A 12,150-nucleotide genomic window follows, 5' to 3' on the forward strand; every position below is an offset into this window, starting at 1 on the left:
ATCAGTGGTGAATTCTGGGGGGCAAAAAAATTAAACAAATCGAACAAAGGAAAAGGCCAAAGTTGTATCAACAGGCTGGGTGGAAACAAACTCCAGCCCACCCATCTGCAAAGATCTGGCGTGAGGATGAAGGCTCTAAAGGAGACAGTCAGTCTGTGGAACTGAGTGTCCCCTGGGACAGGTCCTGCCCTGTGACTATGACGGTCAGCGGGATGGTTGTGTCTGAAAAGAAAATACAAGGCCCCTGATTCAAAAATCAAGAATTCCAAGAGAGTGACAGCAGAGCCTAAAGGCAGCTTGAGGTCTTCAGAGATGAGGCTTGTGAAGCTGGGTGAGCAGTAGAGGAACTCGCTCTGTGCTCTCCGGGGGTCGTCCATTCCCATGGCTCCCCAGATCTTCAACCCAGCCCAGCTTCAACTTCAGACTTCTGACTGTTTACAAGTCCTATTACCTAAAAACCAATGAGACTAAAAATCAGATTTCTCATCTGGTCCTATGCCCTCTAACCATCAAACTAAATTGTAAACTTCTCTTTCTCAATCTTGCTTTCAGAGATGGAAGAGGCCATTTTGCCATCTGCCCAAATCCTTCTGGCTTTCTCCCTCCCCAGATTCCCTGCCAAATTCTAGCTCTTGGTATTTTTAATCCATTTCCCTCTTTCTGCCATTGTTCACCCCCCGTCATCCTAAGCCCTGTGCCTCTTCTTGTATTATCTGTCATCCAGGTCTCCTAACTAGTCTCTGTCTCTAACCTTCTCTTCCAATGGCTGCCAGCATGTTTTCTCTTTCCCCCCAAATCAACCCCCTGATGTGACAGTCGCCCATGACTCTCCATTGCCAGTATGGAGCCCAGAGCCCTCAGAATGTCTGTGAAGCTCTTCATCACCTCATGCGTGCCCACCTTTCCGTTGTCATCTCTAACACCTCTAGCCAGAACGCGCTAGGCTGCTCCACTCATCCCATCAGGCCCGTTTTGAAACAGGGACTCAAAGCCAGGTCTATGCTGTGCGTTCTGTCATGAAGGTGACTAGCTCCGGGAGTTCATGGCTTGCGGGGAGGAAGATGGCAGAGGAGATATCCTGGTAAGGTAATGAGGTGAGTGCTTGGGGTTACAGAAATGCAGCCTCAGAGGGTTATGGGGACAGGGAGAAGGTCTCCAACCTGGGGGTGAGGGCAGGGGGGGATTGGAAAGCCTGAGAGGTTTTCTAAAACATTCAGTCTTGGAATTGGATCCCTAGGGATGTGTGGGAGGTGGCCACCCAAACAGGAACCAAAGGACATTTTGCCTCTTCGTGCCTCTGGGAATTTTCACATACTCTTGTTTTTGCCTGTGTCTCCCCTCCCCATCATCTGCCTGGGTGCTTTCAAGACATGACTGGAGGGGTACCTCTATGGAAAGTCTTTCTAGGTACCCACTCTGCCCCCCTTCACCCGCTAAACTGATGACAGAGTGTCCTCCTCTGCTTCAGGGCATTTTCCATTCTTCTTGCAGTGCCTTATAATTATTGTCTACGATCTTCCTCTTACACTTGTGAGTCTTATTCACCTTCGTGTCCCCTAAAGTCTAGCACACGTGTGCACACACAGTATTCAATAATATTTGTCCATCAGCTTTATTCTCACAAGTGCTGTATTCACAACAGAGAGGTGAGGTCCCTTTGCCTTCAAGGTTGGCCACACGGTGCTTGGGGTCTGGGACCCATCAGCAAAATAGATTTTGTAAAGCTGACACATGTCAAGAGCTGAGCTGCTAGGGTAGTGAGGGACCGAGCACGTGTCATCTGAGAAACTCTTGAGGGCATGAACACTGCTTAGCCTGGAGAGGAGAGAAAGCAGTGTGAGCCTCAGTGGAATTGGCAAACTCCTGAGGCACTAACACGGGGAGAGGGGCTGCTTTTCTTTTCCAGCATTCTAGATTCCATCTAGAATGTAGAAAGAAGAAGAAAAAGGCCAATGTGTGATGTCCTATGGAGGCACCCTTCAGATCCATCCAAGGAAACATTTTCCAAGGATGAGAAGTATCCAACCTTTTTACAATTAGTTTTGAACTCCTTACAATGGTCACATTGAAAGAAATGTAGATTAGCCATCTCTCAAGGATATTGCTGCTGTTAGGCCTTGCATCCTGGGGGAAATTGGGTCAGTGACATTTTCCAAAGCTGTTCAAATGCAAGATTCTACAAGTCTACATATTTTTACAATGTTGCTCAAATCCAAGATTCTACAAGCCTAAATTTTTATCCTGACCTGATTTTCATCCACCCTCAGGCTCTGTATTAATAATGTCGAGTTGTCATTCTGCATAAGGAAGAAAGAAGACAGCCCAAGCTGCCAAGCGTGGTGCCACTGTGCCCTGCTATGCAGACTCAAATGACTCTTCGCTTCCTCAGAAGTGCTGAGCGTGGGAGAGGGCAAGTGTTCTCATGGGCACTAAGCTGGTCCTCTGCAGGACCAGGCTTTGAATACCAACTGCAAGTCCAGAGTCTGGGAAGTCGCATCAGAACTGCCACAAGGTCTTCCCTGTGTAGCAGGGATTCATTCCCTCCTCCTTCTGTTTGCACTTGGCTCTAGAGGGCATGATTTCCTGTAATCAGAACTGGACTAGGAGAAGGGACAGTTCTGGAACAAGTTCCTAGCTACCCTCCTGGGCCTCAGAGTAAGGAGACAGGCTATGACTACCTTGAAACTCCCCTTGGAGTGGAAGCATAGTTGTCCTAACAAAGTGCCACAGACGTGGAGTCTTAAAAACACAGAAGTGTGTTGTTTTATAGGATTAGAGTCTGGAAGTCCAAGATCAAGGTGTTGGAGGAGGTTGTTTCCTTCTGAGGGCTGAGAGGGAGACTCTGTCCCGGGCCCTTCTCCTTGGTTTATAGGTGGCTATCTTCTCAAATTTTCGCATTGTCTTCCTGTATGTGTGTTTGTCCAAAATTTCCTCATCTTGTAAGGACACTAGTCATTTTGGATTAGGGAGAATTCTAATTACCTAATTTAAACTTGACTATGTCTGTAAAGACCATCATCTCCAATTATTATCATATTCTGTGCTATTGGTAATTAGGATTCCAAAGTGTGAACTTTGAGGAGACATTATTCATCCATGATAGGGGATGTATTTCTTTCTAATGGCCCATGATGTGGGCCCCCTGGTCTAAGTTTGGGTGAGAGGCAGAGTCCTGCTATAGAGACTGAGAAGCCCAGACAGATCCCAGCTGCTCGGCAACAATAACTGACAAGGGCTTCACCCTGCTTTGTCCAGACAGACCCACAGCATGGGACTGTGAGTACATTGGGATCTACTGTCACAAAGATGTGGGCCACTGCAGGGTTCTCTCCAGTTCTGCGGGATCTGCACCAACCTCCTGTGCCAGGGCAAGGGGGCTGGTGAGACGAGCTGTCCTCTGCAGGGAGGGGCAGCTTGACAATACCAGCTCTGCCATCACCCTGAACCCTGAAACAGTGGTCCTCATGGCTCCTGGGTTTCTTCTTTACTCTAGGTCCTGTGTGCCCAGACATTCTTTCTGGCAGCTGCTCCCCACTTCCAGGCCTTCCCTGTGCAGGGCTCAGTTGAGGCCTGGCTTCCAGCCCTCACCACCTCTGTTAGATGGGCCACTCTCAGTCTCGGGCTACTTGCTCTGAGAGCTTTGCTTTGGTACAGTGGGAGGGATGTGAGTTTTGGAGCCGGTCAGATGCAGGGTGGAACTCTATTAGATGTATGAGTTTGGGAGGTTTATTTTAAATCCTGAATTCTTAATCTTCTCTTCTCTAATGTGAGTTAATAAAAGTAGCTGCCAGGTGTACTTGTCTCTAATGTGAGTTAATAAAGGTAGCTGCCAGGTGAACTTGTTTTGAGTATTAAATGAGCAAATGCAACTTGTAGTAAGCACTCCATGTTAGTGTACCCCAGTGAGGGTTCAGCTTCTCTTGTGGGAGACCTTTAGACCAGAGTCTTAAGGTCACAGTGGGCTGTAGATGAGACCAGCTGGTGACTATGGGAGGTGAGCTTCACCCATGGGCTGTGGGGCTGCCTGTGGTTGGTCTCCTGGGACTGGTCCTTGGAGTCAAGCTCCCTCCAGGTGTGCAGGGCAGTCTTGGGCACCATGCAGAATGATCTGGACCCACCTATGGCTAGCCTTCAGGAATTCCTCCCTGTGTAGCAAGTACCCTGATTATTTCCCTTCCTGGGTAGTTGTGAGTGCACAAAAGAGGGGAAGAACTTGGAGAGGATGTTTAGGAAACACTGATTGTTATCCTCTGGCTATGGAGACCCTCATTCCCAGGTCTATCTCAACCTTCCCTGAACTTTGAGGAAGGTGCTCCATCTCACCTAGCACCTAGCACCCAGCACTCAGCCTTGTAAATGGTGAGAGGATCTCAGGGGACTTCTTCATGGTGACTCCAGGCCCAGCTCCCTTGTCTTCCCTTGCTCAGGCCAGACTCCTAATCTAAGGACCTGTTGCTATAGAAACAGCCACCAGAATGAAGGTGATAGGGAGGTTGGTATGTGGGTTGGGCCCAGACCTTTTTCAGAGACTTCCTTCCTTCCTTCCTTCCTTCCTTCCTTCCTTCCTTCCTTCCTTCCTTCCTTCCTTCTTTCCTTCCTTTTGGAGAAACAGCACAAATTCCCTACTACTTCATTTGCAGTCTTAGCCCACATGTGAGTTTTGATGTTACATTTCTCCAGTGGGAACCTTGGATCATTTTTTAGCTGACTGGCTCTGGGAGCCTTTGAACAGGCCCCTGGAATCTGTAAGGAAAAACAGGAGCCTCCGGGGATGGGCTGAGGTTGATTTAAAAGTGGAAACGTGGGAGTCAGAAGCATGCTTTATATAGTTTGGGAGGGCAGGAGCCCTGAATCCTGATTTATGAGGGAGCCCCATGAAACTGGAGGTAATATTTATAAATTCCTTCCTCCAAGGATGCATGGAATGCCCTTCAGAGCTGCAGTTAGATGGCACTTTTTTGGGGGAAGGAGGGAGGTTGTTTAAATTCAATTATTCAATGACTGAAAGCAAAGGGAAATGTTAGGGAACTAAGTTGGAGTCCCAGAAAAACACAGGGCTGCATTCCTCTCTTGCATCCTGCATATCGGTGACTATTTATTGTCTTCCCACTGCTCCAGCCCCCGGCAACTCCCCTGCCCTTACTCAACAGGCAAGAAAACACCCCCAGTCATGGTGATCCCATTTTACAAATAAAAACATCTGTCTTGGCATCTGAGGACAGGTCAGATTTTTTGGAGGTCAGGCCAGGGTGAGGAAGAAAGAAAAAGAAGATAAAGTGTGTGTGTGCGTGTGTCAGGGCATGAGGTGCTGAGGATAGGCACATGTGCCCCAGGTGGCCCTGGATCTTGAGGCTGTTGTGTGATGGGACACATTGCCCTGGGGGGAAACTCAGTCAGAATGACTGACACCCAGCTAGGGAGTTGGCACTGCCAGCCCCATGAAAAGATCACACATACACTGTGGATTTTGGACCCACTGGCCTGTGCAAGGGACCCTTAGGACATCACCTTTCTCATGGTGGGTAGGGGAAAGAATTAAAAAGCAGCAGCCCAGGCATTGGGGGTACCGCTCGGTGGTAGAAGGCTTGCCTGGCAGGCCCTGGCTTCCATCCCCAGCACCAGGAAAAAAAAAATAGCAGTCCAATTGTGTCTCCCTCTTGGCCTGGCATTCCTGTCCTGATCCCAGCAGGTACAGAGAGGGGTCCAGCCATGTGCCTGAACAGGAGGAACTCACCATGACTAGATGGCCCTGCTTCCATGTTTTAAAATCATGTAAGAATGAACACCAAGGGAAGGAGGGCCACATTCAACTTTGCAGTGGGCCCAGCTTTGGCCTTTCTTCTCCAGAGTTTCCATGGAAGAAAGAAGTGAGCCCGTTTATTACCACTCTGCTTCCAAGGGACCCACTGCAGGGAGGATCAGGGGCTGTTAGCTCAGCTGAGGGCAAGTGGAGGCCCCGGGGCCCCTCCATTTCATCTGCTAGCTCCTGCCCAGCCATGTGGAAGGATCATGAGTCCTGCAAAACGTGTGCATGCATGGTCTTAGGTGGTGCATGAGATCATGAAAACATGAAAAGAAGACAGATGTCAGTTAAATTGCAGGGAGGTTGGGAGGGAGACCAAAAAAAAAAGAAAAAGAAACAACAACAAAACACCTTTATATTTTATATCCTCATCCCCTTCTAGCCAAAGCTTTGGCAGTGAGTGGGTCCTGATGCTTAGAAGGGCTTCTTTAAGCTATACCTTGAAAGAAGGGGATTCAAGCCACACCTCCAGCCAGGTCCTCTACAGGGGCTAGAGAGACCATGGGAGACCTCTGTTTCTGTAGTTACTGTAGGAATTTAGGAGATGAAGATGCTGAGATGTGAGTTGTGCTTGCTCCTAGAGGGGATGTCCTGTTCCTTTTAGCAGATGGCTCTGTAGTTCACATTCAAACCTTCCCTTGGCTCTTCTGCTGTCCCACCCCCAAGGGAGCCACTATCCAGTGACCTCTGGGCTCTCTACTACCTCTCTTACAGAAGATCTACAACCAGCCCTGACTCTTGAAGGTGTCAGGAAGGTTAGTGTGCTGGCCACGCCTAAAAGTTCTGTTCCCCTGGCAGGAGGATTTACAATCACCTGTACCAGGGCTGGTTTTCACCGGAGAACCTACTATCCAGTGAATCCTCAGAAACCAAGCCCCAAAGTGTCATGAGAGAGTCTGATCCTGCATTTCTCTGGAAGAACACTATAAGCCTCAGAGAGTGCCAATATGGGAAGGGGCCTTAGCATTAATGGTGGTAGTAATTGTCATTTATTAACCACCTACTGCATGTCAAGAATACCAATCCTCATCTTCACAAATGCTAGAGAGAAGTATTCTTGCAATCATCACAGTGGAGGCCCAGGCCAAGGCATGAGTGGCTGGGTAGCACAGTGGTCAGGGCACAGGTTTGCATTCAAATCCCAGCTCCCTCTGACATTTACTCACCAGCTGTGGGACATGGCACTGATTTTTAGTTCCTTATGTCTCAGCTTCCTCATTTGTAAGAGAAGCAGCTGCTCTCTGGTTGTGGGTTACTACGCAGACCAAATCCTCACGTTCAGGAAGGACTGCATGAGGGGCCTGTCATCATGGGGCGGGGGGGGAGGGACACAGCCACACATTTTGATAGCAAGGCCAGCATTGGAATTTCAAGCTGTTCAGTGCCAGAATTCAGGTTCTTTGATTTTGAACAAAGGAAGAAGGGGTGAAGTTGGGGAGAGGTGGGAGGTTTGGGAGAGAAAGGACTTATCCAAAATTGATCATTTCTTATGATCCCACTCTTATGATGTCCACTCCCTTTGGAACTAAAGTGACATCTCTGGATGATCTGATCCTATTTCTGGGCGGGGCTGGTGTGGACAGGATGGACCTCTTTGAGAGCTTTCCCACCATGTGTGTTGGAGACCTGTGTCAGTTAGCACCCCTACCCTACCCCTTGCCGCCTTCTAACCATGGGTGCTTTCCCACAGCCACAGTGACGGCAGGAGAAGCTCCTTCCTGCTGTGATCCATCAGGCTTCTAGGAGCTCTACCTGAGTTTCTAACTGCTCATTTCTACCAACTTATCCACTCTATTGAAAGTGAGTATTTTTCAAAAGATCACATACCTGCAACCCCAATGACTCTGGAGGCCAGGGCAGGAGGATCACAAGTTCAAGGCCAGCCTGGGCAACTTAGTGAGACCCTGTCCCAAAATTAAAAGAACTGAGGATATAGCTCAGTGGTGGAGTGCCCCTGGATTCAATCCCCATTTTGGCAGTGGGTGGGGGGAGTAAATATTCAAGATACACCATATCTAGGCTTCTCTCTTTTTACTACACCTGTCAGTACAGGAATTCATTGCATTTCCAAAAAAGCACAAATTTTATGGCTTATGTCCTGGACTTACCAAGGATCATTTCAACTGGAAGAAAAAAGGAAACCAAATAGGAACATGACATCGTATTTATTTGCCTGCAGCTTCCCTCTCCCTTTCAGTCAAATTTCCCTCTTTCCAGGTGAATTGTAAGCATGTGACAACTGACCCCAGTTTTACTCCCAGCTTCAAAAGACGAATCACAGAAGTTTGGCGAAGACAGAATGGAACAAGCAAGTGCCGTTTTTGTGGAAGGGCAGTGATGTTTTTCAGAAGGCTGGGCCTCAGTCATCCAAGTCCCCGTCACCACTCTTCAATCCATGGCCAAGACGTCTCCCCAGTCCAACAGCAGATGAAGTCTTCTGTCCAAGATGTTCCAGGAATTCTGGCATGGACTGAGGGCTATAATCCCCCCGGTCCCCGTGTTGGACACCTGTTAGGGATCCTGCCCTAACAGGTAGCTCTAAGATGTCACCAGGCCCATCCTGGCAGATGGCAGAGTCAGGAAACATTTACTGGTCCTTTGGTTCACTTTGGTGCAGAGGCAGGTTTTTCTGCTTCTGCTCCTGAGTGGCGGCAGCATTTTATGCTTTGCTTGGCTTGAGGGTGTTCTGCATCCTGCTGTGCGAGCAGGTGAGCAGTTGGCAGAAAAGGAGGTGCAGAAAGGTTGATGGAATCCACTTTTCCCCAAAGCAGCATTGCCCAGAGGAAGCTGGGGACGGAGCTTAAGCTGGGGACTCAAGCTTAAGGCCTGAGTGAGGTTCTTGCTGCAGTAAGAGGTGGCCTCTGCCCAGCCAGGTGGGCAGCCCAGGAGCCCCTCACTTGGACACCAGCATGCGCACAAACTCCTCATAGTTCACTTGCCCATCTCCGTCCGTGTCTGCTGCCCGAATCATCTCCTCCACCTCCTCATCGCTCAGCTTCTCCCCCAGTCTGGTCATCACGTGCCTCAGCTCGGCTGCGCTGACATAGCCGTTGCCGTCCTTGTCGAACACGCGGAAGGCCTCCCGGATCTCCTCCTCGCTGTCCGTGTCTTTCATCTTCCTGGCCATCATGCCCAGGAACTCGGGGAAGTCCACCGTGCCATTTCCATCCCGGTCGATCTCATTCACCATGCCTTGGAGCTCAGCCTCTGTGGGGTTCTGGCCCAGGGACCGCATGACGGTGCCCAGCTCCTGGGTGGTAATGCAGCCATCCCCGTCCTTGTCAAACAGAGAGAAGGCTTCCTTGAACTCGGCAATTTGCTCCTCGGTCAGCTGGTTGGCCATGCTGGCAGGGCAGGGGTGGCTGGGCTCCTGAGCTCGGGCGGCAGGCTGGGCTCTTCTTCCCAGCCTGGAAGGACAGGTGGAGATCCCGAGGGGCGGCTGCCTGTCTGGCTTTCTAGCCTCAGCTTGAATTGCTGGAGCTTAAGAAGCAGTATGGTCCTCCCCCATCCTTGGCCTGGCGGGATTAGGCTGCCATTCACAGACACCCCCGCCCCTGCGGTTGCCTGAAGGCCCAGTCCTGTTTAGACAGGAGGCCAGGAGCAGCAATCAGGCTGGCCTGCTAATTGAGCTGACGCCAAGCCCTGTGTGAAAGGCAGGCAGTTTTCCACCCTGACATCAGCAGGGCCCACAGGAGTCACCAGTCAGAATGCCTCCCATCCAGGTGTGGGGGACAACCTGCAGAGAAGTTAGTCTGGCTTTCGCCTTTGTACATTTTCCTCTTTCCCTTTGTTTTCCCAGCCGTCCACCTGTCACCCCATCTTCTGCATTTCACGCAATAAAATTAACATCCATCACCCCTTTCCCCTTCAGCTGAAGGTTTTTACAGGATGAAAAGCAGACTTCGTCATTACTGATAAGGACTTCCTTTCCTTGTCTTTGGTTTCCAGAGCCTTGGAGATCTCGAAGGGTTGTCAGAGGATAAAGCCTTTTTCTTTGTGTAAAAGCAGTATTTTCTTGTCTTTGGAATAGACAGGATTGGAGAAGGATTTCCTCCAACCCATTCACTCATTCATTCACAGGTATATATTGAGTTTCTACTATGCGTACATGCTATTCTGGAAACTGAAAATACGGTGTGAACAGGGCAAGCCACGCCTGGCCCTCATGATGTCCATGTTCTGAGAGACAGAGAGTTAGCAAGCAAAGGGACAGAGGAACCCAAGCTAGGTCAGTAGAGAGTTTTGATTAATGCTATGAAGGCAATGAAAGGTGATAACGGAGAAGACACCAGGAGTCCCCTCCCTCCTTGTGGTTAAGGATAGCCCCTCTGCAGAAAGGCACATGAGGGTGACCCTGGAGCAGGGGAGGGCATGGTGTGGACAAAAGATAGAAAGATGGACAGTGTGGTTACAGTCTAATGAGGTGGGGCAGGAGGATAGAGCAGGGAGACCTTTCAGGACTATATTCTCAATTTATGGACACCTGAGGAGGCTTTCAGTAAGAGCTTGTCTGAGTCCTGGTGGAGCCAGAGACAGACAGGCATCTCTAAGAGCAGACAGACCAAGAAGGGTGTTCACCAGGCACACGGACTTGGCTGCCATCTCTGGGGCCTCTGGAGAAGGGAATCCAGGAAATCCCAACAGGGAGGGAAGCATAGAGCTGGCCCTTTCTTTATTCCAGGGCTAGATGTGTAGACATGGGGACTGGGGTCTGTGTGGGAAAGAAATCGTATTTATGAGAACCTAGATCTACTGAGGAAGGAATATGGCAGGATGATAGCTTGGATTTTAATTTTTTCCTCTCTGAATTGACACCCCTTCTGCATTCAAGTATTTATGATACTAATTCTTCCTTTATTCAATTCTTCCTTTATTCAACTCTGTTCTTCCTTGACTGGAGCAGTTTGTGGTGGGGAGGACGTAGAAGTTACCTCCAAGGTCTTTTCCTGCCTACCTGAAGCTTCCCACAAAGCCCAGGCCCTAAGGGTTGGGGCAGGAGGAGGAAGGAGGATCTGTCCTGGGAGAAACAGGGAGGTTAAAGAATTTCCTCACCCCATAGAAGCTTTTCTTTGAGAAGAGAGGCATGCAGGACCTCAGGGCAGCATGACCCAGGATGCGGCCATCATGGGAAGAAATGAGAAAATGAAGGGTATCTCAGAAGCCACTCCTGTGGATGGCTGACCAGAGTGAATAGTCCTCTCCTTCCCCACTATAAAATGTTTGGTGGGATGGGGATGGGGTGCTGGCCAGGAATTCCTGAGGTTTCATTTCTCTGCCATATTGATAAGAAAGGGGCTGAAAGTTAAAAACAAACAAACAAACACCAAAACCAAAAACACAAACAGTTGACTTGGAGATAATAATTATGTGCCATTTTTGTTTGTTAGCTGAAAGCCATACTCTCTACACAGATGTGGCTCTTGACAGGGCTTTGTTTCTGGTAGTGCCATCACCCATCAAACACTCTGGGAGCTCTACCTTTCTTTTGTGGTGGGAGTCTCAGGCAAAGGCTGTGCTCATGTCTTGCCTGCCATCACCCAGTCAAACGTTTAGCCAGGACCATACAACCCTCCTGAAGCCCAGGCATTAGAATTTAGATTCTGAATGCTCTTTAAAAATATTTAAATATCTCCAATCTAAATCACTCAACTATCCAATAATAGGGGAGACTAACCTATAAAATAATAAAAAGGCAGCAGGAGGTGGCAAGGTGGCACCACTTGGCATGTGGCCAGCAGTCTCCTGGAGAAGCAAGGGTTGGCATCACTGGAAAACCCATGGCTGAGAGAGTCCCGTGATGGACGAGGACAGGGTGATGCTCATCTCTCCTTCTTGCTTCCCCTGCCACTAAGCTGAGAGGCCAACAAATGCCATCGGTTTCTGGGTCATGGTTTTGTTGCCAAAAACATCAAGACTTTCTTAAATGTGTTTTTCAAAAAGGCACACTGAAAAAGAACTGAATAAAGAATGTCAAACAGAGCCCCTTAGTGCACATGACTCACAAAGGGCTACCTTGGGACCGTCCAAATGGTTGCAACTCCCAAGTTGGGAAACTGTGGCAAAGGGAACGTATCCTATGTCACAGCTTAGTTCCCTCTCTGCAGCCTCTCACCCAATACACTCATTTCCTTCCCTGCAGAATATATGTGTGTGTGTATATATATATATATATATATATATATATATATATATATATATATATATATATATATATTTTAGGCCTGAGGACCCATTTAAATATTTAAAAGTTATTGAGGGCTCCAAAGAATTTGTGTCTGTGTGGGGTCTATGTATCAATATTTACTACATTTGAAATTAAAACTGAGAAATGTTTAAATACTTAAATG

The 12,150-nt window shown here is 48.7% G+C and overlaps 1 protein-coding gene and 1 long non-coding RNA gene across 2 annotated transcripts in view; one reads left to right on the top strand and one right to left on the bottom strand.

Moving 5' to 3' along the window:
* LOC124091381 (uncharacterized) overlaps positions 1–1,106 on the top strand; it is a 69,103-nt gene extending 67,997 nt beyond the window's left edge. Inside the window, exon 4 of the long non-coding RNA XR_006851345.2 lies at positions 553–1,106. This is a non-coding gene — a long non-coding RNA (uncharacterized LOC124091381). The remainder of the gene's footprint in view (positions 1–552) is intronic.
* A 6,826-nt stretch (positions 1,107–7,932) lies between these two features.
* Calml3 (calmodulin like 3) lies at positions 7,933–9,307 on the bottom strand. Its single transcript, XM_046442419.2, has one exon. The coding sequence runs from the start codon at positions 9,144–9,146 to the stop codon at positions 8,697–8,699; it is 450 nt and encodes a 149-aa protein (XP_046298375.1). The 5' UTR covers positions 9,147–9,307; the 3' UTR covers positions 7,933–8,696.
* Positions 9,308–12,150: the final 2,843 nt, after the last annotated feature.

This window comes from Marmota monax, unplaced genomic scaffold, assembly GCF_021218885.2.
Source record: "Marmota monax isolate L192 unplaced genomic scaffold, Marmota_monax_Labrador192_F-V1.1 WCK01_AAM20220418_F8-fsc00072, whole genome shotgun sequence".
In the NCBI taxonomy this organism is placed as follows: Eukaryota; Metazoa; Chordata; class Mammalia; order Rodentia; family Sciuridae; genus Marmota; species Marmota monax.